Below are 25,692 nucleotides of genomic sequence, written 5' to 3'. Positions count from 1 at the left end.
TTGATTTTTTTCTCAAGGATCTTGAGAAATATTCTTATGTAATCAACTAACTTTAGTCCTTTACATCTATAATTTTAGTTAATAATTTAGTAAAAGCCAAAATTGATGGTTCTAAACACAGTATGTAAAGAAGAAAGTTAAAGAATACAAAGTACTCCAAAAATCATTCTGTCCAGTACCATCTTTCAATATTACCACCAAACTTCTCTGAAAGAACTCTATAATAACAGCTAATTGTAACAGGAAAGATGATGAGGAAAAAGCTCATTTATGAATTTTGATAATCTAGCTCTGAAACAGACATCATGTTTAAGTAGAAAACACAAAAATAAAAGAGAACTGTCATTGAAAATATTGCACAACTTCATGTTTCCTCCAAATTTGCTTTATATAATTGGATGAATATAAATTAATGAACAGAAACTTAAGCAAGATACATGTAACAATTTAACAGAACCTGATAAATGAAATTCTTTCATTTTTTTTTCAGACTCATCTTTAAGTCTTTCCATCATGGGGCTCATATGGAAATTAACATATGGACATTACAGTTGAATGCCAAATTAACTAATTATGACATATTAAATTCTTCTATAATGCAATCATGAAGACCCTTCACACCACTTGTGTTTTGTATGTAGAAAAGTGTTAGAATCACAAATTCAACTCAAAAAAAATAATAAGAAATATTTGACTTGTTATCTGGAGACTGATTCTCCTTTCAATAATGATTTTTAGTTGTAACATCACTGAGCTGAACAAATAAGTCACCTTTTGAGAACATAAGGAAAAATAAACACATGCAAAATGGATAAAACACACTACTACATCTTTACTAGGCCATCTCTACTTCTAATACTTCAGAAACTTAGAGATTTAGCGTACTCTTACATTAAATGCAAGAAAAAAATAAAGGAGAAATTCCTTTTTTGAGATCACAACTATGAAGTCATGTGGTTATACAAATTCTGCATTTGTGTGCAAAACATTAAACACATTTACCTTTGTTCTTGTCAGTCACCTAGGACTTAACATAACTTTCCAAGAAACAGACACAGAGATGTGTTTGTATGACTTCAATAACCTCAGCACTACAGTAATGAGAGATGCAGTATCCTTTTGCTATGTTTCAAGACTATAGGGAAGGAAGTCACAGGAAAGAGAATCAAATTGTTACAACTAAGAAACTACTTCTTGTTAAGTTTCACCATGGTGCCACTTTCATTTTTACATAGCATGGTGGCATAATTCAAGCTCAATAAATCAGAAATCTTAATATTTAAAATTTACCTTGACTTTCAATTATCACCATATTAACAACCAAAAGAATTAGATAGAACATATAGAAAGGGTAATATTAAACCCACTTTGCTAGAGTTGGTTTCTTGACACATTAACTCATTTTTAATAGAAAAGGGATAGTGCATCTCAGTTTGCTTACAAGCTAGGAGATCACTTTGATTTCTGCATTTCCTAACTGCAAACAGAATATAGCACTTACAACAGGTTATAAATAAACTGGTTTTCAAGCATAGAGCCAGCCCCAACGATAATAATACACTATTTTTAAAGACCTAAGGCAATGAATTCCATTTCCAATGGAAAAAAAGAACTGTGCAAACAAGCTTAAAACTACTTTTTTTTTGTGCCAGTGTTATAAAATGTAGCTTTTAATAAAACCTTGACCCAAATGCCAGTAACTTCAGAAAAGAATCTGGGTAGAGGGAAGAAGAAAGTTATTTCATTTAGGAAAAATAGCCACTATCTTTTTCCTAATCTTCAACACACACAATTTAAACATATACAGATGCTTTAACACTTTACACAATTCCTATGTACTGGAGCAATAACAAGATCTAAATACAATTATATTTTTAAACACTGGGTCAAGGCTTTACATAAAAATACCATCCTACTTTTTCCTGCTAAGTTTCTAAAATATCACATACTTTCCTCAACATCTGCAGCCATCCAGGAATTTTTAGGAAATTTTTGTGCATGATCTTAATTCCTAATCCCTGGCTCTTTGGGCTCAGTGACAAAAGATCAAAACCACCAAAAATGATGGTTCACTTGAAGTCAGACGAGAGACCCTGGCTCAATTAGTCTCATAGGATGAAAGCAGTGCTGCATCAACTGGCTCCATGCAGGAGGGGCATGTGAAGGATCTCATCAACCAGTCATCTATACAGTCCAGATGATAGATGTGCATGCACGGCAGAAATCGAATTGGGTCCCCATAAACAAAGTCCATCATACAGATCACACACCTGTGGAAGTGAAGGAGAGATATCAGAAGGCATTTTCAGATGAGTGCTCATTTAGAATATTCTTTTAAATCCCACTACAAAGACACTATTAACCTGAACAATATATTAAAATGGTTTGCCTGTCACCTCACTGCCCAAGCATGCAAATGAATTTTTCCTAATTATTGTCAACCCAGCCATATTCTCTTATTTTGATCTCCTGAAAATTTATAGGGTTTAAGAACAATCAACAGAGGAAAAAGAAACAGTACACTTTAGATAGGGATCAAGTCTGCTGCTATGCTTACAAAACTACAAGGTATCTGTAGGAGAATGTGATGCTTAAAGGATCAATTTTGCTTCCTGTACTGTTTTGGGGATAATCCTAAAACTACAAAGAAAAAAGGATCATTAATTTCAGCCTACTTACCACTTACTACTTAATATATATTATATATAATATATATTATATATAATATATAATAAGTTACCTCTGTTTTGAGTTCACTGTACTTTTTCTACAAAAGCAACCCAAGTCTGCAGTTGTTCAAAAATCAGTGCTATAGACAGATTATGTTCTTAAATTGGAGCACTAAACGGGGCTCTAGCTCAAATAGGCTTACATTAACAGAGTAAATTAGATTATGTAGGTACTGGTGAGGCCAAACTCAATTTAAAAGAATGGCTGTCCCCACTGGAGTCTCACACAATGAGTCAACAAGAAATTTTGCCCACAAGAAAAATTTTAGCTTCATCAGTCTCAGCAAAACTATTTCACAAGAAAGACTTCTCTCATATTACTAAAAATTCCTTTACAATTAACCTAATGAAGTCTTCCTTTTCTTTTTTTCCCTTCCTTCCTTCCTTCCTTCCTTCCTTTTCCCTCTCTCCCTCTCTCTTCTCTCTCTTTCTTTTTTGTTGGATGTGGAGCTTGATCTCAGGGCCTGGGCGCTGTCCCCAAGCTTTTTGCTTAAGATTAGCACTCTACTACTTTGAGCTATAGAGCTACTTCCAATTTTCTATTGGTTAACTGTAGCTAAGAATCTCATGGACTTTCCTGCCTAGGATGGCTTTAAACTGCAATCCTCAGATCTCAATCTCCTGAGTAGCTAGGATTATAGGAGTAAGCCACTGTAGCTCCTGGCCTAATTTACTTTGCAATTTACTACTGGCATTTTCTATCTCCTAAATAAGACAATGATGAATGTTTTGTGTATAAAGCTACAATGGAGGAGAAGAGGGTATATATTTTAGGACAAGATTCCTTGACTGTTATCTTCCAGTGTTTAGCTACTAACTCAAGGGTGTTAAGACTGAAATTTTTTTTTGGGGGGTCCAGTCATGTGGCCTGAACTCTGAACTCTGGGCCTGGGTGCTGTCCCTCAGCTCTTCAGCTCAAGGCTAGCGCTCTACCACTTGAGCTACCTTCCCAGTCCCTTGCCAAAATATTTTCCAAAATATCAGTTGACAAAGCCACTAGAAATATTAGTCTTAGCTCATACTAACTATGGTCCAACATATGGACCATATCACATGTGAGACCAATGTAGCAACTGTCATGCAAATGGACAAGGAGTATGTATAATGGTCAGAATTCAAGCCATCATTTCTCTTTTTTTTTTTTGGTAAGTAGTGGGGCTTGAACTCTGGGCCTGGGTGCTGTCCCTCAGCTCTTCAGCTCCAGGCTCTACCACTAGAGCCACAGTGCCACTTCCAGTTTTCTGGTGTTAATTGGGGATAGGGTCTCATGGACTTTTCTGCCCGAGCTGGCTTTGAACTGTGATTCTCAGGTCTCAGCCTCCTGAGTAGCTAGGTTTACAGGCATGAGCCACTGGTGCCTGGCTATTTCTCAGTATTTTTATATGAAAATTCCTCTATTGCTACATTTAAAGATTTTTCTTGCACTAAGGAAGAGTTCCACATAGTAAATGCCACAGACTTCCAAAGGTTATGAGGAAGAGCAATTTTTTTAAAGCCTATATCTGAAAATAGACATCTGAAAGGTATAAATTAAAACTTACTCTCGGATCTTTTTCTCTGATCCATCTCTTCCAGGGTCATAAACTCCTTTAGGCAGATGCTGTATAAGGCCTATTCTTTGAGCTATCCTAATTTGTTCCTCTTCAGTCAGCTGAGTTGCTAGCCGAGTCTGGCTGGGTGTTGGATGATAGACTGGAACTGGAACTTGTTCCTAAACATTAAAAATGGGGAAAAAATTACTTTATTTCTGCCAGAGGTAGGAAAAAAAGAAGGCCCTGAGAAGAAGCTTAGTGGGAAGCAGCAGTTATGATTGTTTCATTTTCACACACACACACACAAACACACACACACAAACACACACACATACAATTCACATTTTGAAATCTGCTCCCCCCCCCCTTTTTTTTTTGTCAGTATTGAGGTCTCACAGTCCACTTCAGCTACTAGTCCTTTTTTTTCCCCCAGCTCTTTTTTTTTCTTTCTTTTTTTCTTTTTCAGTTAAGGTCTTAAGGCTGGCCCTAGATCTCTATCTTGCCCATTCTCACCCTGAGGATTACATGTGTAACTACCACACCAAGTCAAAATTAGTACTTTATAATTAAAAAATTTCTTGGCAGGTGGGACTAAGGTTTGAACTCAGGTATACCTAGGAAGGGATCTACCATTTTAAGCCACATTCTAGCCTAACTTACTTTTAAAAGATTTAAATAGAGTTTTGCTTTAAAAAAAAAAAAAAGGCATGAAAGCTGGGCGCCGGTGGCTCACACCTGTAATCCTAGCTACTCAGGAGGCTGACATCTGAGGATCACGGTTCAAAGCCAGCCGAGGCAGGAAAGACCATGAGACTCCTATCTCCAATAAAGCACTAGAAAACCAGAAGTGGCGCTGTGGCTCAAGTGGTAGAGCGCTCGCCTTGAGCTGAAGAGCTGAGGGACAGCACCCAAGCCCAGAGTTCAAGCCCCGTAACCAACAACAACAAAAAAAGGCATGAAATGTTGAGTATTTCCACAGGAAGGTCCTATAATTCAGATACAGACAGTCATGCCTTATGATACACTAATAGATAAATCAATATGAATAGGTCACTTGTAATCAAACATCTGGACTATCTGAACTCAATAATTCTCTAACCTGCATTGTAGCTGATTTTAGTATACCAATATTTATAGTAGAATTGGCCATTATAGACTTTTCTTTCCATATAGATGATAACCTCAATCTCTTCAAGGTTTTATTCTTAGTAGTAGCCAAATATCTAATGTAAAGAAGTCCCACAAATTAGAGCAGAAAGACTCTGCCAGGTGCTGGTAGCCTGTAATCTAGCTACTTGGAAGCCAGAGATCTAAGGATCACAGTTCAAAGCTAGCCTAGGCAGGAAAGTCCATGAGATTCTTATCTTTAATAAACTACTCAGAAAAAGCCAGAAGTGGTGCTGTGGCTCAAGTGGTAGCGTGCTTGTCTTGAGAAAAGGAATCTCAAGGACAAGTGCCCAGGCCCTGAATTAAGCCCAGGACCAGCACATGTGCGTGTGCGCATGCACGTGTGCGTGCGCGCATGAGCACACACACACACACACACACAATATCTCTTATTAGCTATTTGACTTTGGCCAAGCTACTTTATAAGTCTCTGTATTACAATAGATCAATTTATGAAAATCAAAATGTACTAAGTTGCTAATATATGCTATCTTTCAAGAGTGTGTTTGATTAAACTACAGATTATTACTAGCAAGAAGATAGCCCAAAACCCACTAGCTATTCCTGAATGGAAAGGGTGTGTGTGTGTGTGTGTGTGTGTGGTGTGTGTGTGGTGTGTGTGTGGTGTGTGTGTGTGTGTGTGTGTGTGTGTATTTATATATGCTATACTCATCTCTACATCTATGAATGAAAGTATTACATCTTGTTTTAGGCCAAAATAGTGATTATATGTGTATGTGCATCTGTGTATGCTTTAATGATGTTAAGGATCAAACCCTAGGCCCTACTATTGAGTCATGCCTTCAGTTCTGACTTTTTTTCTTAAATAAACATCTTTTCTCAACCACCAGATTAGGTCAGGGGTTGTCTATTTTGCTCACCAATATCTACTCAGCACAGTATCTGGCATATAGTTAGGATTCAACTTTACTGAATAATGGAATGATGCATATCGAAGTACACATATTCATGTCATATATCAGAACTTCATGAACGTGCTATGAAAAAGTTGTTAACAATTTAAGCTAGAAGAAAGCCTGACATGAATTACTACAAATATTCCTCCTCCCAGTGACAATAACTTGATGCCTCTTTCAAATTTCTGCTTACTCATACCATAGGAACTTTAGTAGAACCAAAACCCATAAGCCAAGTGTGAGAGCTCATATAATAACCCTAGCTATTTGAGAGGCAGAAATCAGGAGGATCCCTAACTATGTGCCAAACACTGTGAAAAACTTGACTGGAAGTATAGCAGAAAGAACACATTTTGTGAAATTTCAGCAGTGGCACTTAAATAAATATTATGACTTCAGGCCTGATACTTAATATTCCTCATCACCAAGAAATGGAAAGAATATCTATCTTTATTTTTTTGTCGGTTGTAGGCCTGGGTGCTATTCCACAGCTCTTCAGCTCAAGGCTAGCGTTCTACCACTTAAGTCACAGTGCCACTTGCGGCTTCTTTTTTTCTTCTGTTTATATGGTACTGAGGAATGCATGCGAGACAAGCACTCTACCACTGAGCCACCTTCCCAGCCTGAATATCTATCTTTAAAGAGTGTCATAAGCAATACTAAAATAAAGCACTTAAAAGCATGGTAAGTGCTCAATATTTGGGCCCTCCTATAATGACATCCCTAGTAGACAACTCATCCTTCATTCCTGACTTCCTCCCTTCCCTTTATTCATCATCCAATATGTGTTTATAATCTTATCTAACTACCTTATTTCAATTTTTTCAAACAAATTTAACAATTATCTCAATGCATTCTTCTTTAGTACTCTAAGTCTGCATTCAAAAAAATAAAAGTGAATTAAAAGAAATGAATTTTCTCTAAAGGAATTTAAAACTAAAATATGCATTATGGAAAACTGTAACATCATATAAGAGGATACACTATAAAAAGAACAAAAGAGGCTGGGAAGGTGGCTCAGTGGTAGAGCGCTTGCCTTGCATGCCTGAGGCCCTGGGTTCGATTCCTCAGCACCACATAAGCAAAAAGAAAAAGCCGGAGGTGGTGCTGTGGCTCAAGAGGTAGAGTGCTAGCCTTGAATTGAAGAGCAGAGGGACAGCGCCCTGGCCCAGAGTTCAGGCCCCAGGACCGGACCCAAAAAAAAAAAAAAAAAAGAACAAAAGATTATGTTGAAGCAGGGAAAAGGGAAATGAAAGGTATATACACAAATACACATGCACACATAAGGCACACACACAAAAACAAAACCCCAAATCCAAGGATTAACTTTATGAAACAAATCTCTAAAACACTCCACCTGTTTGTTAATATATAATAAAGTAACTATAAAATGATGAATGTTGTTATGAATTACTGGACCTAATCTCATGGAGTTAATGAGAAAGAAACAGATGAACATGCAACTTTTTAGGCACTGCACTAAAAAGTTGGATTCAATTTAGGGAATATGATACAAGTTCAGAAACTAAAACAATGCAGGGGGAAGTGCCTAAATAATGTGCTGAGGCTGGAAATAATACAAGTCTGGTTTGTGGTGAAGGAAAAATAAAGTCACCACTAAAGAATGCAGCTTGTCACTAAAAGCTGTATCTTTCTGTCCACTAAGAAGTAAGAAATAAGAGCCGGCCCTTAATTTTTCCCCTTATAGCCTTATAAGCTGCCGCTGGTACCACCCCCTCTTCCAGCTACAGTCTCCTACTGGGAATGTTTTCTCTGGATTTTGCCAGACTTACACTTAAGGCCATAAAAAGGAAGATTTGGAATAGTATCAATGTATATTTTAGTTCTGATGTTTCATTAATCTTGACCATAACAGAAGGAAAAAATACAATAGCAAACCAAAGGCTAGCATTTACATGTAGTTTGTGAACAATTACACACACAAAGAAAACCCAGCATTACATCTATGATACTAATAAAGGTCTCAGCCTACATGTTTGAAAAAGAGCAATGGTTCCAGGGAAAAAGACCGAAGTTTTGTTTTGTTTTAAAGGTATCTAAATTGGTCTCATTTTGTATATAGGTTGTGTAGTATCCTAACTGGGGGAGGCATTATCACTACAGGCATACAACATGAGCAAGTCATTAGATAACATTATTCAAAAATTATTCATTTTTTCAAACTTTTATGACAGCAAACATTAAGGTCACACTGTGAGTATAAGTAGCAATTATCATCTTTACTAAATAGTCAACCACTCCAGATATTATTTTATGTAAGGAGATATAGTACAACTAAAACAAGTAAGACCTCGGTCCTTATAAAGCTTAAATCCTCTTTAGTAGAGGGATACAAGGCACAAATGATTACCTTACCCATACCTCCTATTAACTGCTCATTGCAAGACAACCTCTGGAGAGGCTTACATTCAAGTGGACCCGGAAGCTAGCCAGTGGCTTGTACTTTCTGGCTGATAAAAATGAGTTAACCAATCAGACTCTTCAGGAATTAAATAGGAAAACCAAATTAACTGATCTCAAAAGCCACAGAGCTGACAAAGAAGGCATGTATAACTTAAGATTATAAACATACTCATGGGATCAAGGCAGATTAGAAATGGAGGACAAAGCAAACATTAGGAGAACCCACAAATGAAAAACTGTTAAGCCCTAAGAGGCACAGGAGAGCAACTTCCTTGTTCTTGGCAGCTTTCTGACTCAAAGCCATGTATATCATTAAAATAAACTTTTTCTAAGATAATTTTGCCTAAAACATGAGATTCCTAAGTAATACTGCTTTTTGCTTCCCTCAATTAGGATATATTTTCTATCCTACCATGCATACTGGTTTTCTACTAGTGCTAGAAAAGCCATTAGTTTGGACTAGGTTTTTTTTTTTTGGGGGGGGGGTCCGGTTGTGGGGCCTGAACTGGGCCTGGGCACTGTCTCTCAGCTCTTCAAGGCTAGCGATCTACAACTTGAGCTACAGCACCACTCCCAGCTTTTTTCTTTTTGTTTATGTGGTGCTGAGGAATTGAACCCAGGGCCTCAGGCATGCAAGGCAAGCGCTCTACCACTGAGCCACCTTCCCAGCCCCTGGACTAGGTTCTTGCAATAGGCTCAAAAGGACAAACCAAAATGCAATGATTTGTGCTCATTTCATGCTACCAAAACAAAACTAAGTATCTCACCTGCTAGGAAATCAGGGGAAAGATAATGTCCAAATCATAGTGCCAGCACATTAGTCCCCTTTGTTTTCTTACAAAGAAATTAAATAACTAAAAACTTAAAAGTAACTTGAGGCTATATTTTCCTATTACTGTTTTTTTTGTTCCCACCTAACAAAATGCAGTTCTGTTACTGTCCAGAGGGAATTCTCATTCTATTTTACAGAATGAAAGCTCCTCCAATTCAGATTTACAAATAAAAGCCAATTAGAATGATAAATAGGCTGTAATTTTGTCTTTTGACACAAAGAATTATTTGACCTTGGTGCAAATTTTCACTGTCTGCAGTTCAATAGTTATTCCTCTGCATGTGTTATTGAAGCCTCCTAATTTTTATTTATTTTTTTTTAATTTTTTATTTTTTTGGTCGGTCATGGGCCTGGGCGCTATCCCTGTGCTCTTCAGCTCAAGGCGAGCACTCTACCTCTTGAGCCACAGCGCCACTTCCGGTTTTTTAGTGGTTTATTGGAGATCAGAGTCTCATGAACTTTTCTGCCCAGGCTGTCTTTGAACCGTGATCCTCAGATCTCAGCCTCCTGAGTAGCTAGGATTATAGGCGTGAGCCACTGGCACCTGGCACCTCCTCATTTTAAGCAACACACACACACACATACACACAGAGGGTATTTTGTTTAGCAGTGCTAGTAGTTAAACCCAGAGCCTTTCCTATAATAGCACAAGGTCTACCACTGAGCTATACCTCCAGCTCTTAAGTAAACATTTTTTTAAAAAGTAAGACTAATACCACCATTAAAAATTATTTCTTCCACAAATGGATATTTTATTGTAACAATGCTGCAAATAGGAGTAGTTCTTGGATTTTAACAATGTGAGTTAAATGTGAAGTCAGACCATTAAATGTACTTATTTAAAATGTATATTTTTATTTTTAAAAAAGGAAAGGTTTTTAAAAGCACACTCATTCAGAAAATACAGAATCACTATAAGGCAAAAGGTGCACACTAAGGTTAATAATACCTCTGAGGTAATCCCATATACTTCACCGATTTAAAACACAATTTGGTGGGTTTTCTATGTTCACAGAATTATACAACCATTACCAGTCAACTTTTAAGCAGTTTCATGACACCACCCCTCCCCAAATCCTGTATCTATTACCAGTAACTCCTCAATTTCACCTCTCTCCAAATACTCTAACCCTAGGAAACACTGATCTCCCTTCTGCCTTTATAGATTTGCCTATTCTGGACATTTCTATAGGTGGAATCTTTCTAATACGTAGTCTTTAGTGGTTGGCCTTTCAACTTAGCATGCTTACAAAGTTAACTCAGACTCTAGCATGGAGAACCACACTCCTTTTTTTTTTTTTTGTCAGTCGTGGGGCTTGAACTCTGGGCCTGGGCGCTGTCCCTCAGCTCTTCAGCTCAAGGCGAGCGCTCTACCACTTGAGCTACAGCGCCACTTCCGGTTTTCTGGTGGTTTATTGGAGATAGGAGTCTCACGGTCTCTCCTGCCTGGGCTGGCTTTGAACTGCGATCCTCAGATCTCAGCCTCCTGAGTAGCTAGGATTACAGGCGTGAGCCACCAGCACCCGGCCACACTTCTTTTTTTACTACTAAATATCCTATCACATGACCTATCACATTTTGTATGGTCATTAATGGGAATTTGTGTTGTTTCTACTTTGGGGTTCTTTTTTTGGGGGGGTGTCCGGTCAGGGGGCCTGAACTGTGGGCCTGGGCGCTGTCCCTTAGCTCTTCAGCTCAAGGCTAGCACTCTGCCACTTGAGCCACAGCGCCACTTCCGGCTTTTTTCTTTTTGCTTATGTGGTGCTGAGGAATCGAACCCAGGGCCTTATGCATGCAAGGCAAGCGCTCTACCACTGAGCTACCTTGCCAGCCCAAAGTAGTTTGGGGTTCTTATGAGTACTAAAAATTCAGTTTACAAGCTCTTGTATAGATGTTTCATTTCTTTTGAGCATATACCTAGGAATGAAATATGATTCAACATCCAAACCACTAGTAGCTCCTCCTTCCCCAACACAAGTTGACAACCCAAAATATCTTCAGGGCTGGGGTATGAAGCTCAGTGAGAGTGGGCAGATTTATATGAGGGACCTTGGATTAGATCCCAAGAAATACAGCATGCACCTAAAACATTCCTACTTGGAAGAGTGTGGAGGAGGAGAGATAGAGAGCCCTGGACTGAGTGGCTCCCTGGAAAACCCTTGCCTAGCATGTGCAAGGCAGGTCAGTGAACCTCAGTGCCACAGTCAACAGGGGGGTGGGGGTGTTGAGTTAAGGAAAGTGTGAAATTCTCAAACATGCTAAACCATGGATAAAACTTGAAAGGATGCTAAAAGAAAGAGCCAGTGACAAATGTCCAGTTAGTAAATTTATGTAAATTGTTCAGAACAGGCAAACCTAGAGAGAAAGTCGATTTTGGATGCTTAGGGTTTGAAGAATGGGTATGGAATGGTTGGGTTTTATCTGAGCTGATGAAAATATTCAAAACCTAACATGATTGCTACATGACTCTAAATATACTAAAACCCACTGAATTATGGATTCTGAATTTGTGAAAACTTTTAAAAAATAAATATGGTAACAAATACATGCAAGGTACCAATTATAATTTAGCCCCTATATATTTTAGTTGTAAACATGCTATGTACCATATAAATAGTATGTGGTTTCATATATGTATATCATATATATTTTATATATAAAAATATATTTATCATTTATTATATATCATCTTTTTAGGTGCTATGACATACTTAAGTCAAGTAGATGTAAATATTAAATAGTATGTTGGCACATTATAGAACAAAACTACCACCTACGTTTAAAGCATTAAATGGTCTTGTTATTTAAACTAGCAAAAAAGTGAAAATAAGAGAGTCAAGCACATTTGCAAGTACACTGAGGATACAGGAAATTTATAGTTACATTCTGCACTTAACACCCTTTCCCATGTTTCCCTTCCCTTATTTTCTAAATGTTACACAGAAAACATTTACATTGTTTTTGTTTGTTTGTTTGTCAGTTGTGGGGCTTGACCTCTGGGCCTGAGCACTGTACCTCAGCTCTTCAGCTCAAGGTGAGCGCTCTACTGCTTGAGCTACAGTGCCACTTCCATTTTTCTAGTGGCTTATTGGAGATAAGAGTCTCATGGACTTTCCTGCCTGGGCTGGCTTTGAACCCTGATACTCAGATCTCAGCCTCCTGAATAGCTACTAGTGGTTTATTGGAGATAAGAGTCTCATGGACTTTCCTGCCTGGGCTGGCTTTGAACCCTGATACTCAGATCTCAGCCTCCTGAATAGCTAGGATTACAGGCGTGAGCCACTGGCACCTGGCTAAACATTTACATTGTTTTTATTATTAAAATACAGTTCACTTTAAGCTCCTAAGAGCTTAAAATTTGGGGAAAAGATTACACAAAAACAATATCCAAAGGCCAACAAACATGAAAACATTTTCACTGGCACTGGAGAATGAAAACTGAAGTCACAAGGAAATACCTACTAGCATGTCCAAAATAACACACTTACTGTATAGCATAGTGGACTACAATTTACAATAATAGACTGTGTACAGTAGATCTCTCATATTTACTGTTAGGAGTAGAAAACTGAAAAATCACACTGGAAAACTATCTGGCAACTTTAAATAAAATGGATTGAAAGAGAAGACAGAAATGGACAGTTGTTAATCTGTATAACATCTGTTAACAGAGATGGAATCTTACTGACATGAATCTTCTACATGGTAGGAACCTGGATAGTCCAACAATTCTGTTAATTTTACTTTTGAAGATTTCTGTACTAAAACATTGAGGGAAAAACTAAACATATGCCTGCTTTGTTTCTCACTAATTGTACTCCTGGCTATACACAATCAGAATAAACAGGTACTTCTGTAAAATGTTCACAGATTTATGTTGTCAAAAATGGAAGTAATTCAAGTACGCATTAGAAGAAGACGAAGAAGAAGAAAATGTGGTCTAGTACTACAACTAAATTCTGCATAAATGAGGCTGGGAAAGTGGCTCAGTGGTAGAGTACTTGCCTTGAATGCATGAGGCCCTAGGCTTGATTCCTCAGTACCACATAAGAAGAAAAAGCCAGAGTGATGTTGTGGCTCAAATGGTAGAGTTGCTAGCCTTGAGCTGAAGAGCTCAGGGACAGCTCCCACGCCCAGAGTTCAGGCCCCATGACTGGCAATAAATAAATAAACAAATATATAAATAAAAATAAATCTGTATAAACATGGAAAAAATGATTGCCATTATAAATTTCAAAAACAATATGAAAAGTATTCCACTGAATTTGATGAAAGGGTACTTACTGTTGGGAGAGGGTGGTGAAGAAATGGGGGTGGGGGTGGAAGTAGCTATGTCATAGAAGTGGCTTTATAAGCCAGGCACTGAGGGCTCACGCCTGTAATCCTAGCTACTCAGTAGGAGGCTGAGATATGAGGACTTGGTATGAAGACAGCTTGGACAGGAATGTCTGTAAGATGCTTATCTCTAGTTAAGCACCCAAAAAAGCCAGGAAATAGAACCATGGCTGAAATGGTAGAGCACCAGTCTTGAGCAAAAAAGCTCAGAGACAGCATCCAGGTCCTGAGTTCAAGACCTCGAACAGGCACATACAGGCACACACACACAGAAAGAGGAAAAAAAGTGGCTTTATAGCAAAGGTTCACTGAGCTATAGTTATACTTAATTTTTTTTTTACTGTATTGAAGTTACATTTTAAAAGTTTATGCACAGAAAAACGTATCTTATATAATTTACAACTCCCTAGACTTTGTGTGTGTATGTGTGTATATGTGTGTGCATGCTGGCCCTGGGGCTTGAACTCAGGGCTTGGGCACTATTGAGAGCTTTTTTGCTCAAAGCTACCACTCTACCACCTGAATCACACAGCTCTCCTGCTGGCTTTGTTGCTGTTGGCTAACTGGAGGTAAGAGTCTCACTGACTTTCTTACCCAGGCTGTCTTTGAACCTTGGTCCTCAGATCTCAGCCTCCTGAATAGCCAAATAGCCAGGAGTACAGGTGTGAGCCACAGGTGCCCAGCAAATTCAGAAAGTTTTAATAAGCTTTGAAATATATTTGGAAGAATACTTTACTCATTACTAGAGACTTCGGTTACCTTATTGTATGCTTCTGAATTAAATAACAAGATAATTACTTATTTGGCCCCTGGGAGCACACTCTTGGTTGGCTAGTTAATTAAAAAATGGGTAGGTAGGTATATATGTATTCTTATGAAATTTAATCTTAAGTATTTTTAAGTCAAAAAAAGAAACTCTCTTCAGAGTTCAAAACATACCATATGGCCAAATAGATTTTTTTTTAAATCAATGTCTGACAAGACTTCCTAGGAAAAGAAAAGGTTTACCACTTTACTTTCCAAGCTCATGTAGTAGTTTCTTGTTTAAAAATGAGTTTGGTTGCCAGGCACCAGTGGCTCACGCCTGGAATCCTAGCTACTCAGATGGCTGAGATCTGAGGATCACGGTTCAAATCCAGCCCAGGCAGAAACATCCATGAGACTCTTATCTCCAATTAACCACCAGAAAACCAGAAGGGGTGCTGTGGCTCAAGCAGTAGAGTGCTAGCTTAATCTGAAGGGCTCAGGAACAGCACCTAGGCCCAGAGTTCAAGACCCACGACTGACAAAAAAAAACCAAACCAAACCAAAACAAAACAAAAAAACAACCTTTAGTTATCTTTAAGTCAATTCCTTCTTTTACTCATTATTTCCATTGAGATTTGTATCACTGACATCTTTTATTTAGATCACAACTGCAAAAAGTCCAAATTCTGAGCATATTAAAAATATCATATTTACTAATTTATTATTTGTTGTCACTGATAAGGGATCTATTTTGAGACTTCTTGTAGCCTATTTTCCTACTTTAAAATATATACAGCATTGGCCCGGTGCTGGTGGCTCATGCCTGTAATCCTTGTTACTTAGGAGGTGAGATCTGAGGATCACAGTTCAAAACCAGCCTGGGCAGGAAGGTCTGTGTTATCTTCAAATAACCACCAGAAAACCAGAAGTGGTGCTATAGCTGAAGTGGTAGAGCACTTGCATTGAGCTGAAGAGCACAGGGGTAACACCCAAGCCCAGAGTTCAAACCCCACGACCGATAAAGAAAAAAGAAAAAGAAAAAATATATATGTATATATACATACACACACACAACATGGGGCTGGGAATGTGGCTTAATGGTAAAGTGCTTGCCTAGTATGCATGAAGCCCTGGGTTTGATTCCCCAGGACCACATAAATAGAAAAAGCTGCATGTGGCTCAAGTGGCAGAGCGCTAGCTATCTTTGAACAAAAGAAGCTCAGGGACAGTGCCCAGCCCCTGAGTTCAAGCCATAGGACTGGCAATAATAATAACAACAACAACAACAACAATAATAAAATATATACAACATTTACCACTTTATCCACAGCCTGGTTTAATTTTTATTTAATTTGTGTGGTACCAAGGAATAGAACCCAGGGCCTCATGCATACTAGGCAAGCACTCTACCTGTGCCTGTATATCAACTTTATACCAACAATAAATTTTTTAAAAACATAAATTTCAGCAGGGTGCCAGTAGCTTACACCTGTAATCCGAGCTACTCAGGAGGCTGAGATTGGAGGATCGCAGTTCAAAACCAGCCCAGGGAAGGAAAGTCTGTGACACTCTTATCTCTAATAAACCACCAGAAAACCAGAAGTGGCACTGTGGCTCAAGTGGTAGAGCACTAGCCTTGAGCTAAATTGCTTAGGGACAGCCCCCAGGCCCAGAGTTCAAGCCCCATGACCAAAATAAATAAATAAATTTATCTAATTCTGATTCTATGCACACAAACATATAATACACACACACACACAACCTCCAAACACTCCTCATTTCAAGAATTCTCTTGCTGAAACAGTAAAGACATGTACATAAGTTTTTTTGAAGAAAAAGTTAGACTCATTCTACATGTAACAATTTCCCCATTAACAAACAGAATAAAATGAATCCCTGAGATAAAAAGCCTCATCTTACCTCAAGTAATTATACTAAGAACTTTATTAAGATCTATAAATTCTTCAAAAGAGGTGCTTGCTACTTTGTGTCACCTAAAATGCTCTAAAGAAATTCTAGTTCTCAGATCTTATGTACAAAGTAACTCATTGCTCCTATACTCTCATGTTACCCTATAATTAGCTCTAGAATTAAACTGTTGACACTGGCTGTGTTGCTCTTAAAGGTGAATACATTTGTGCGAAAAAGAATCAGCTTATGTTTGTAATTCCAGCCCTCATGAGATACAGACAGAAGAACTGCCTAGATCTGCCTATACTACATAGTAAGTTGAGAGAGGGCAGAGGGGAGGGGAGTGAGGGAGAAGAGAGGTAAAGAAGAAAAGGAAGGAACAAAGGGTAGAATGGAAGTACCGAAAGCAGACAGGCAAGTAGGCAGGCTGGGGATATAGCTTAGTGGTGGTACAGTATTTGCACAGCATATGTGAGGCCCTGAGTTTGACCCCCAGTACCATGAATGCAAGTGAAAAGAGAAGTAAAGTTTATGTTGCAGAGATTAGAATTCATGGACTCAAGTAGCATATGAACTATAGCTTGATCACTAGAATTTAGACTACAGATGTTTTTCTGAGAAAAGGGATACAATGACATAGGCAGAGCCAGGAGAGCAGAAGTTATATATAGCCCACTGTTCAGTTTAATAGAGTCTAAGTGGTATAAAGGACAGTTCAGGACTACAAGTGGTTGGGGGAAAAAGTATATAAAGAGTCACACTGTAGGGCTGAGAAGGTGGCTCAGTGGTAGAACGCTTGCCTTGCATGCATGAGGCCCTAGATTCGATTCCCCAACACCACATAAGCAGAAAAAGCCAGAAATAGTGCTGTGGCTCAAGCGGTAGTAGAACTAGCCTTGCGCTAAAGAGCTGAGGGACAGTGCTCAGGCCCAGAGTTCAGGCCCCACGACCGACATAAATAAATAAATAAATAAATAGAGTCACATTGTAATTCTGAATACTTAGCTATAATGGTTAGTCATGAAGAATCATTAAGGATTAAGAGGCAAGGGATTTGATTTGGGACAGAATTTACCTAGCATCATGGAATGGAATGGAATGGCATGGAATGGAATGGAATGGGGAGAGGAAACATCAATTAAGTTATTGTTGTAGGAAGTAATGAAGACCTCAATATGGTGATGGCAGTCCAAGAGGAAGTCAGTTCTAAGCTAGTCAATCATCTAATATTTACTCAGTGTTACAATATATACAGTACTTCATGAAGGTTAGACTGTTTGTGACTAAGTATCACTATCTCACAATACTATGAAATTTGTGAAATTTATGTAATCACTTAATCACAATTTTTTAAAAAGCTCATGAAAATATATATATATATATATATATATATATATATATATATATATATATATATACAGTACTACTGTACTCATCTGAGAATCTTTTTTTTGGGGGGTGCTAGTCCTGGGGCCTGAACTCAGGGCCTGAGTACTGTGCCTGAGCTTTTGTACTCAAGTCTAGCACTCTATTACTTAAGCCACAGGTCTACTTCCAGCTTTCTGGTGGTTAACTGGAGTTAAGAGTCTCAAAGACAGCCGGACGTCAGTGGCTCACTGTAATCCTAGCTACTCTGGAGGCTGAGATCTAGGGATTGAGGTTCAAAGCAAACCTGGTCAGGAAAGTCCACGAAACTCTTATCTCCAATAAACCACCAGAAAACTGGAAGTGGCACTGTGGTTCAAGCAGCAGAGCACTGGCCTTGAGCTGAAGAGCGCAGGGACATTGCCCAAGCCCAGAGTTCAAGCCCCATGACCAACAACAACAACAAAAAAAGAGCCTCAAAGACTTACCAGTCTGGGTTGGCTTTGAACTGTAATCCTCAGATCTCAGCCTCCTAAATAGCTAGGATTACAGTGGGAGCTAATGGCTGCTGGTAGAAAGCTGTATATATTCAGGGATAATTTAAAATAGTACAGTATGTTTCTTGTTGGTGAAACAAGTTCCTTAAAACATAAAACATCTTTCCTTTTTCATTTTTTTATGTGTAAGTAGCTCAGCCAGAATCTGACCAAAAAAATCAGAACAAAACTTCTACTCATTAATTGATTTTCTTTTTTTTTAATTTTTAAAATAGGGCTGGGTAAGGTGGCTTGGTGGTAGAGTGCTTAGTGGTAGCATACATGAAGCCCTGGGTTCAATTCCTCAGTACCACATAAACAGAAAAGGCTGGAACTGGTGCTGTGGCTCAAGTGGTAGAGTTCTAGCCTTGAGCAAAAAAGAAGCTCAGGGTCAGTGCCCAGGCCCTGTGTTCAAGCCCTAAGACTGGCAAAAATATTTAAAATAAAAATATATTTAAAAGTATATATATAATATGTACATATTTAATATTTATATTATATATATATATCAGGCAGAAGAAGTTTGGTAGATTGTAAACTATAGATGATCCTCAGTTTACAATGGGGCTAATCTCAATAAATCCTTATAAACTGAAAGTATTGTAGATTGATTTAATATATCTAACCAATCAAATACCACAGCTTAACAGCACAGTACCCAGTAGAGTATAAATTGTTTACCAGTGTGATTGCATGGGTGACTTGGAACTTTGGCATTCTACCTAGCATTCCTAGAGAATGTCATAACACATGACTAGTCCAGGAAAAGATTTTAAAAAATAGCTTCTATTAAGTGTATAGTTTTTACATATTATAAAGTTGAAAATGTAGCTGAACCATTGTAAGTCGAAGGCAGTCTATACTGTAAGACTAAAGAGATATTAAGCTACTTATATATTTTCAGATAAAAATATTACAGTATTAAGCTCTTTTTTTTTTTTTTTTTTTTACCGGTCGTGGGGCCTGAACTCTGGGTCTGGGTACTGTCCCTCAGTTCTTCAGTTCAAGGCTAGTAGGCTAGTACTCTAGCCACAGTGCCACTTCCGTTTTATGTTTATTTTCTTTTTCTGTTTATGTGGTGCTGAGGAATCGAACCCAGGGCCTCATGCATGCAAGGCAAGGACTCTAACACTGAGCCACCTTCCCAGCCTCATTAAGCTCTTTTAACAGAGTGCCACTCTCAAACTAACATATGACGATCAGGGCTCCTGAATGAGAGTGGTATGATAAGCTACCTGGCCCCCTTCTGTATTTGGCCTCACTCTGCTTCCAAGTCTGCCTAAATGAGCAGATTGCCTTTGTACTTTTTCTAAACATCAGGAAAAGAGTTGAATAAAAGGTGTGCCAGATTTCTTCCAGCTCAAGAAAGCTCTTCAATCCTCTGAAAACTTTAAGGACAGGAATTCAGGTACTTTCCTACAAAATAAAATATCTTGTGGTAACATTTATTTTATCCACAATAATTGTTTTAAGCTGATTCTTATATTTTTTTGTGGGGGGGGCCTGAACTCTGGGCCTGGGCGCTGTCCCTCAGCTCTTCAGCTCAAGGCTAGCGCTCTACCACTTGAACCAAAGTGCCACTTCCGGCTTTTTTTTTCTTTTTGCTTATGTGGTGCTGAGGAATCAAACCCAGGGCCTCAGGCATGCAAGGAAAGCGCTCTACCACTGAGCCACCTTCCCAGCCCAAGTTGATTCTTTTTTTTTTTTCCCAAGTTGATTCTTATACTTAATATTGACATTTGACTTTTTAGTAGTGTCTAGAAATATGTACAGTTCCATTTGAAATGTTTAACTATATCTACTTTAAAATACATTAATTCACTTGAAAGAAGCAAATTCAACCCAATCACTGCCTAGTGTTGTAGCTATTAGGGAAAAAGCATTTTGACTCAGCATTTGAACTCAGGACTTTGCACTTACTAGGCAGGCACTCTCATGTGAACCATGTCACTCACCTGCTTTAGCAACAAAAAAAATTCTCTTTTCTAAATAAGAAGAGGACAATCAACATGAGGTAATATACTCAAAAATGAAAATTCTAGAGGCTAGGAAGGTAGCTCAGTGGTAGAGTTGCTTGCCTCCCATGCATGAAGCCCTGGGTTCGATTCCTCAGCATCACATAAACAGAAAAGGCCGCAAGTGGCACTGTGGCTCAAGTGGTAGAGCGCTAGCCTTGAGCTGACGAGCTGAGGGACAGCGCCCAGGACTAGAGTTCTAATCCTATGACTGACCAAACCAAACAAAACAAAAAAGAAAATTCTATGCAAAAGAAACAGAACAGAGATTTGAAGACATTCTAGGATATTGTATAGGTTGTAATTTTACATAGGATGCTAAAGAAAATTTAACAATGTGCCATTTTAGTAAAGATTTGAGGGGCTGGGAAGGTGGCTCAGTGGTAAGAGTGCTTGCCTTGTATGCATGAGGCCCTGGGTTCGATTCCTCAGCACCACATAAGCAGAAAAACCTGAATTGGCGCTGTGGCTCAAGTGGTAGAGTGCTAGCCTTGAGCCAAAGAACTGAGGGACAGCGCCCAGGCCCAGAGTTCAGGCCTCATGACCAAAAAAAAAAAAAAAAAAAAGATTTGAGGGTGATGATGGAGCTGAGTAGTAAAGCACTTGCCTAGCATGCAGGAGGCTCTGGGTTTGAACCCTAGCACTGTATCCCTCCACAAAAAAAATTTCTCCTAGCACTGGTGGAAAAAAAAAAAGCTCACCTATAATCTTACTTTCTTAGAAGGTAGAGATACAAGAGGTCTGAAGCCTTTTGGGCAGACACTGAAACACTAAAGCAAAAAAGGGGGGTCAGGGCGGGGCGTGGGGGACTAGAGTATATCTCAAGCACAAAGTTTTGAGTTCCAGTCCCAGTACAACAACAAAATAAGACCCTCAATGTACATCTTTTTTTTTTTTTTAAACCAGTCCTGGGGCTTTAACTCAGGGACTAGGCACCGTCCCTGAGCTTCTTTTACTCTAGGCTAGCACTCTATCACTTGAGCCATAGCACCCCTTCTGGCTTTTTCTGTTTAAATGGTACTGAGGAATCAAACCCAGGGCTTCATGCATGCTAGGCAAGCACTCTACCACGAAGTCACGTTCCCAGCCCCTATATGTCACTTTTATACCAATAATTTTTTTTAAGCTTTGAATGAGGTGAGAGGGCCAGTCAGTCATGGTGAAATTGGGGAGTACTCCAGATGGTCCTAGTATATTTCAGAACACTGAGGAGCAGTGTTCTGAGGTCATTAAGGAAGTCAGTAAGGATAAAGGGAAGTCAGGAAGGAAATAGTGCCATGAGAACTGTATGTTAAAGTACAGATTACATAGGATTTGAGATGTTTTAAGGTCTCATAAATCCTGTACCATCTACATCTTTTATTAAACAAATGAAAGGTAAAGATGAAAGAAGGCAGATAAATTAGAAAACTAGGAACTCAGGAAAGATCATAATAGTTCAGGGCTTACTTTTCCAATTGATTTTGTTAGTTTGGAGCTTCAGATTAAATTCAGGACCTCACACATTCTAAGTATATGTTCTACCACTAAGTTATACTTAGGCCAAGACTTAACTTTCAAGCCAAAATAAACAAACAAATTTGTCAGATCATGCCAATAGATTAAAAACATTAACTCTGCTTTACAGCACTTGACATATATGTACATTATACAACATAAGCACAAATGCCATCATTTAATCCCTCACTATAGAAATAAAGCACACATTCCTTTACTTTTATAATCAGTATTCCCTTTCAAAGTCCTAAATGCAACTGAGTCAATTCCTTAAAGAAATAAGCTAATATTACTGAACCTCTGTTAATTATATACTAATTCTTGGGGAAAGTTACTTTGTCAACTGAAAATATCATAAATCATTTACTCTAGGTTTGGTGCATCTTATGTTACCTAAAATAAATTATTCCTAATTCTTATTCTCTTTAGTGGAAAGCTTTCTACAAAAGTTTTTATGATTCCATCTTTTAAATTAACTATTTTCTTATCAATATTCAGTCATCTACTTCAAGAGAGGGCAACCACAAGAAATTCCCACTGTCAAAAATAACTGGGATGGCTAAAGCTTGTAATATTAGCTACTCAGGAAGCAGTGATATGAGGATCATAGTTCAAAGCTAGCCCAGGCAGGAAAGTCCATGCAACTCTGATCTGCAATTAACTACCAAAAAGCCAGAAATGGAGCTAGGCTCAAGTGGTAGCAAAAAAGCTCATAATTAGCACCTAGGCCCTAAGTTCAAGCCCTATCCCCAGGACCAGCAAGGGGCTCCAGTGCTCAAGTACAGGCACACATGTGCATACGTGCACACGCACACACATACACATAACACCAAAAACCTCCTTTTCCACACAAGTGTTCACAATACCACAGGGGGAAAAATCATTATCAACTGGTCTTTCTGAAAAGGACAGAGTTCCTCAAAACTCTAAAATTATCCTAAGGAGAGACAATAATAAGTCAAACATCCAATTTGTCTAGAAAAGGACTAGAGAAGATGGGATTTGGAAAACTTCATACTTCCAAAATATTTGTTCTGGGCTGAGAAGGTGGCTCAGTGGTAGAGCACTTGCCTTGCATGCTCGAGGCCCTGGGTTCGATTCCTCAGCACCATATAAGCAAAAAGAAAAAAAAAGCTGAAAGTGGCGCTGTGGCTCAAGTGGTAGAGCGCTAACCTTGAGCTGAAGAGCTGAGGGAATAGCGCCCAGGCCCAGAGTTCAGGCCCCACGACCGTACCCAAAATATTTGTTCTGGAAACTAAAATAAGCACATTTGTTGTATAACATGCATGGGAGGGAGAAATTAAGTGAAATATACACACTTTACTTGCCTAATTCAAAGTTATCTGGAAAGATATCCAGATTTAGCTTGGTATTAAGAGACCCCTAGTAACCATTTACACACCCTGAGAGATATGGGTGTGTAAATGCAGTAAGTATAGTACTGAATTCAAATTAACTCATTCAATATTTTTGTGTTTTTATGTGCCAGATTATGCAAAACAATGGGGACAGCTCTTGAGAACAAGGCTTTATTCTTCATTATCTCATTTTTTGAATACCTACTATGAACCAGATGCCAGGGCTATAAAAGCATCTAGCAACAGGTTCTTACCTTCAGGCAGGTTATACTCAGGAGGGGAATACAAACCTCAAGGACGAAGCAAACATCTAACTAAACAAAAATATAACATTCAAGTGTGTAGGTACTGCTTATGTAAGTGTCTAAGATTCAGTGGGGGGATGCACACAGGAATTTAGGATGAGAGGGAGGGTAATGTTAAGACTTCAGACATAAGAGCTGAGTCCTTAAAGAGGATTAGTTGTTCACCTGGCCAACCTTGGGGTAAGAGTTCCAAGCAGAGAGAATTATGAGAAGGGAAGCAAAAGCAAAATATGTGAAGACCTGACTGTTTTGTAGGCCTGGAATATAGGCTGTGAGAAAGGAGCCACCAGCTTCTTCATGCTACAATTAAGAATGGACTTTATTGATGTATAGGAAAGGCCCTGGAAGGGTTTTATTCAGAAAACTAGCATATGTGATCAGGTTTTTCTGGTATGAAGAGACACTGGTTTACACAGGAATAAGAAAACACTACATAATGATGTCACTGCATGAAACAACAAAGGAGAGACTGCCCAGTTAGAAAACTACAAACTCTTTTCAGAAAAAAAAAAGTACTACAATTCAAGAGTCCTTCTAGGAAGTTTTAATTTAGAATTATTTGAAACTGAAAAAGCTGAGAAAAGAATTGTACATACATCACAGATTAAACATCTGTCTATTTACTTTGAATTTTTAAGCAATCTTAGCTCTTATTAATTCTGAAACATATCTGAAGTTACTGGCTGTTGTATAAAAAGCAACAAACTATTTAGGAGACTGTCTGATTAAAAGGAGAGCCACAAGTAACAGATGGCATTTCCCAAGTCAGGCTGAAAGGTTTCTAAAGTTCAAGATAATCAAGTTTTATTAAGTCAACTTATTTAAAAGTGTGTCATAGGGGTGGAGCAAGAGGAGGAGGAGTTAAATATTAATACATATATAAACAAGTAACTCTTAATGGTCTCTGGAACTAAAATCACCACTTGAAAATGTCTCCAGTAACAGGGATAGGTGAACACCTTACCAGACCCAATTAAGAAAGAAGGCGTGGGGGTGGGGGAGAAGGATCACACAAGAAAATACCTACCAAGCACCTTACCAAGAGTTCATAATCCAGATGGCATTGGAAATTATACAATTCAGACAGAATGTCAGGCAAAAATAATGTCACTCCCAAATTCGACATGCTGAACGCTCAGACACTGTCCGAGGGAACAGGAGCACACCCCGATTCTTGAACTCAAGGGCAGACAAGCACCATCCCCATACGGTGCAGAGGGAGGGGGCAGAGGGGCAAGGCCAAGGAAGGGTCGTTCCTTCCTACTCTGGGAAAGACACCCAGAGACCCAGCGCGAAAGGGGTCACCGCCTCCCCAGGCTGGGCCTGGTCGAGTCCAGGGGCAGAGACGACCTAAAGCGCCCCCCGCCCCCCCCCCGATCTTGGCCCGAGCAGTCTCTCTCTCTCCCCCAGCACCCACCACCCTCCCTCCACGGCCCCCCCCCACGCACCCACCCTCCCTCCCCTACCTGATATGGCGGCGGCGGCTCTTGATCCGGCTCCGTCCCCTCGCCGAAGCTGGCCCGGTCGGACTGAGACTCGTGCAGCAGGGAGATGTCATCCGAGGTGGGAGATTTGAGGCAGTTCCCCATCTTCCGGGGCTGGGGCGTGAGTGTGTGTGAGTGTGTGTGTGTACGTGTGCGTGTGTGAGAGAGATCGAGGGGAGGAGGAAAGCAGGGACGGGGGTCGTTCGCACGCTCCGCGGGCAGCCTCGGTCGACAAGGTGGGGTCGCCGGCAGGCCCGGGCTCAGGCAGCGGCCTCCCCGCCCCCCGGCGCCGCCGAGGGGCCGCTCATGCCAGCCCCCCGCACCCCGGGAAGGGGGACTCAAGGCCGGGCCGCGGGCTCCGCTGGGGTCGCGGCGGTTTCGCCTCCTGTGAGGAGACTATGGGGGGGGGCGGGGAGACCGAGCGCTTCCCCACCCCGCCCCCCCCGCGGGGCGGCGGCGGCCACGGAGCTGCTGGACCTAATCCAGGTCAGGAGGGGGGGGCGCGGCCGCCTCAGCTGCTGTCTCAGCTGCTGCTGCC

General features: G+C 39.6%; 1 protein-coding gene across 1 annotated transcript; it reads right to left on the bottom strand.

Moving 5' to 3' along the window:
* Window positions 1-369: 369 nt before the first annotated feature.
* Window positions 370-25,537, bottom strand: Rnf11 (ring finger protein 11). The gene is made up of 3 exons (XM_013022293.1): window positions 25,137-25,537; window positions 4,271-4,440; window positions 370-2,270 (listed from the first exon to the last, which is right to left on the bottom strand). The coding sequence occupies exons 1-3, from the start codon at window positions 25,257-25,259 to the stop codon at window positions 2,099-2,101; spliced, it is 465 nt and encodes a 154-aa protein (XP_012877747.1). The 5' UTR covers window positions 25,260-25,537; the 3' UTR covers window positions 370-2,098.
* Window positions 25,538-25,692: the final 155 nt, after the last annotated feature.

Source organism: Dipodomys ordii, unplaced genomic scaffold (assembly GCF_000151885.1).
Source record: "Dipodomys ordii isolate 6190 unplaced genomic scaffold, Dord_2.0 Scaffold61, whole genome shotgun sequence".
Taxonomy (NCBI): domain Eukaryota; kingdom Metazoa; phylum Chordata; class Mammalia; order Rodentia; family Heteromyidae; genus Dipodomys; species Dipodomys ordii.
Note: the sequence above shows the minus strand (reverse complement) of the source record. Positions and strands in the feature narration are given on the sequence as shown.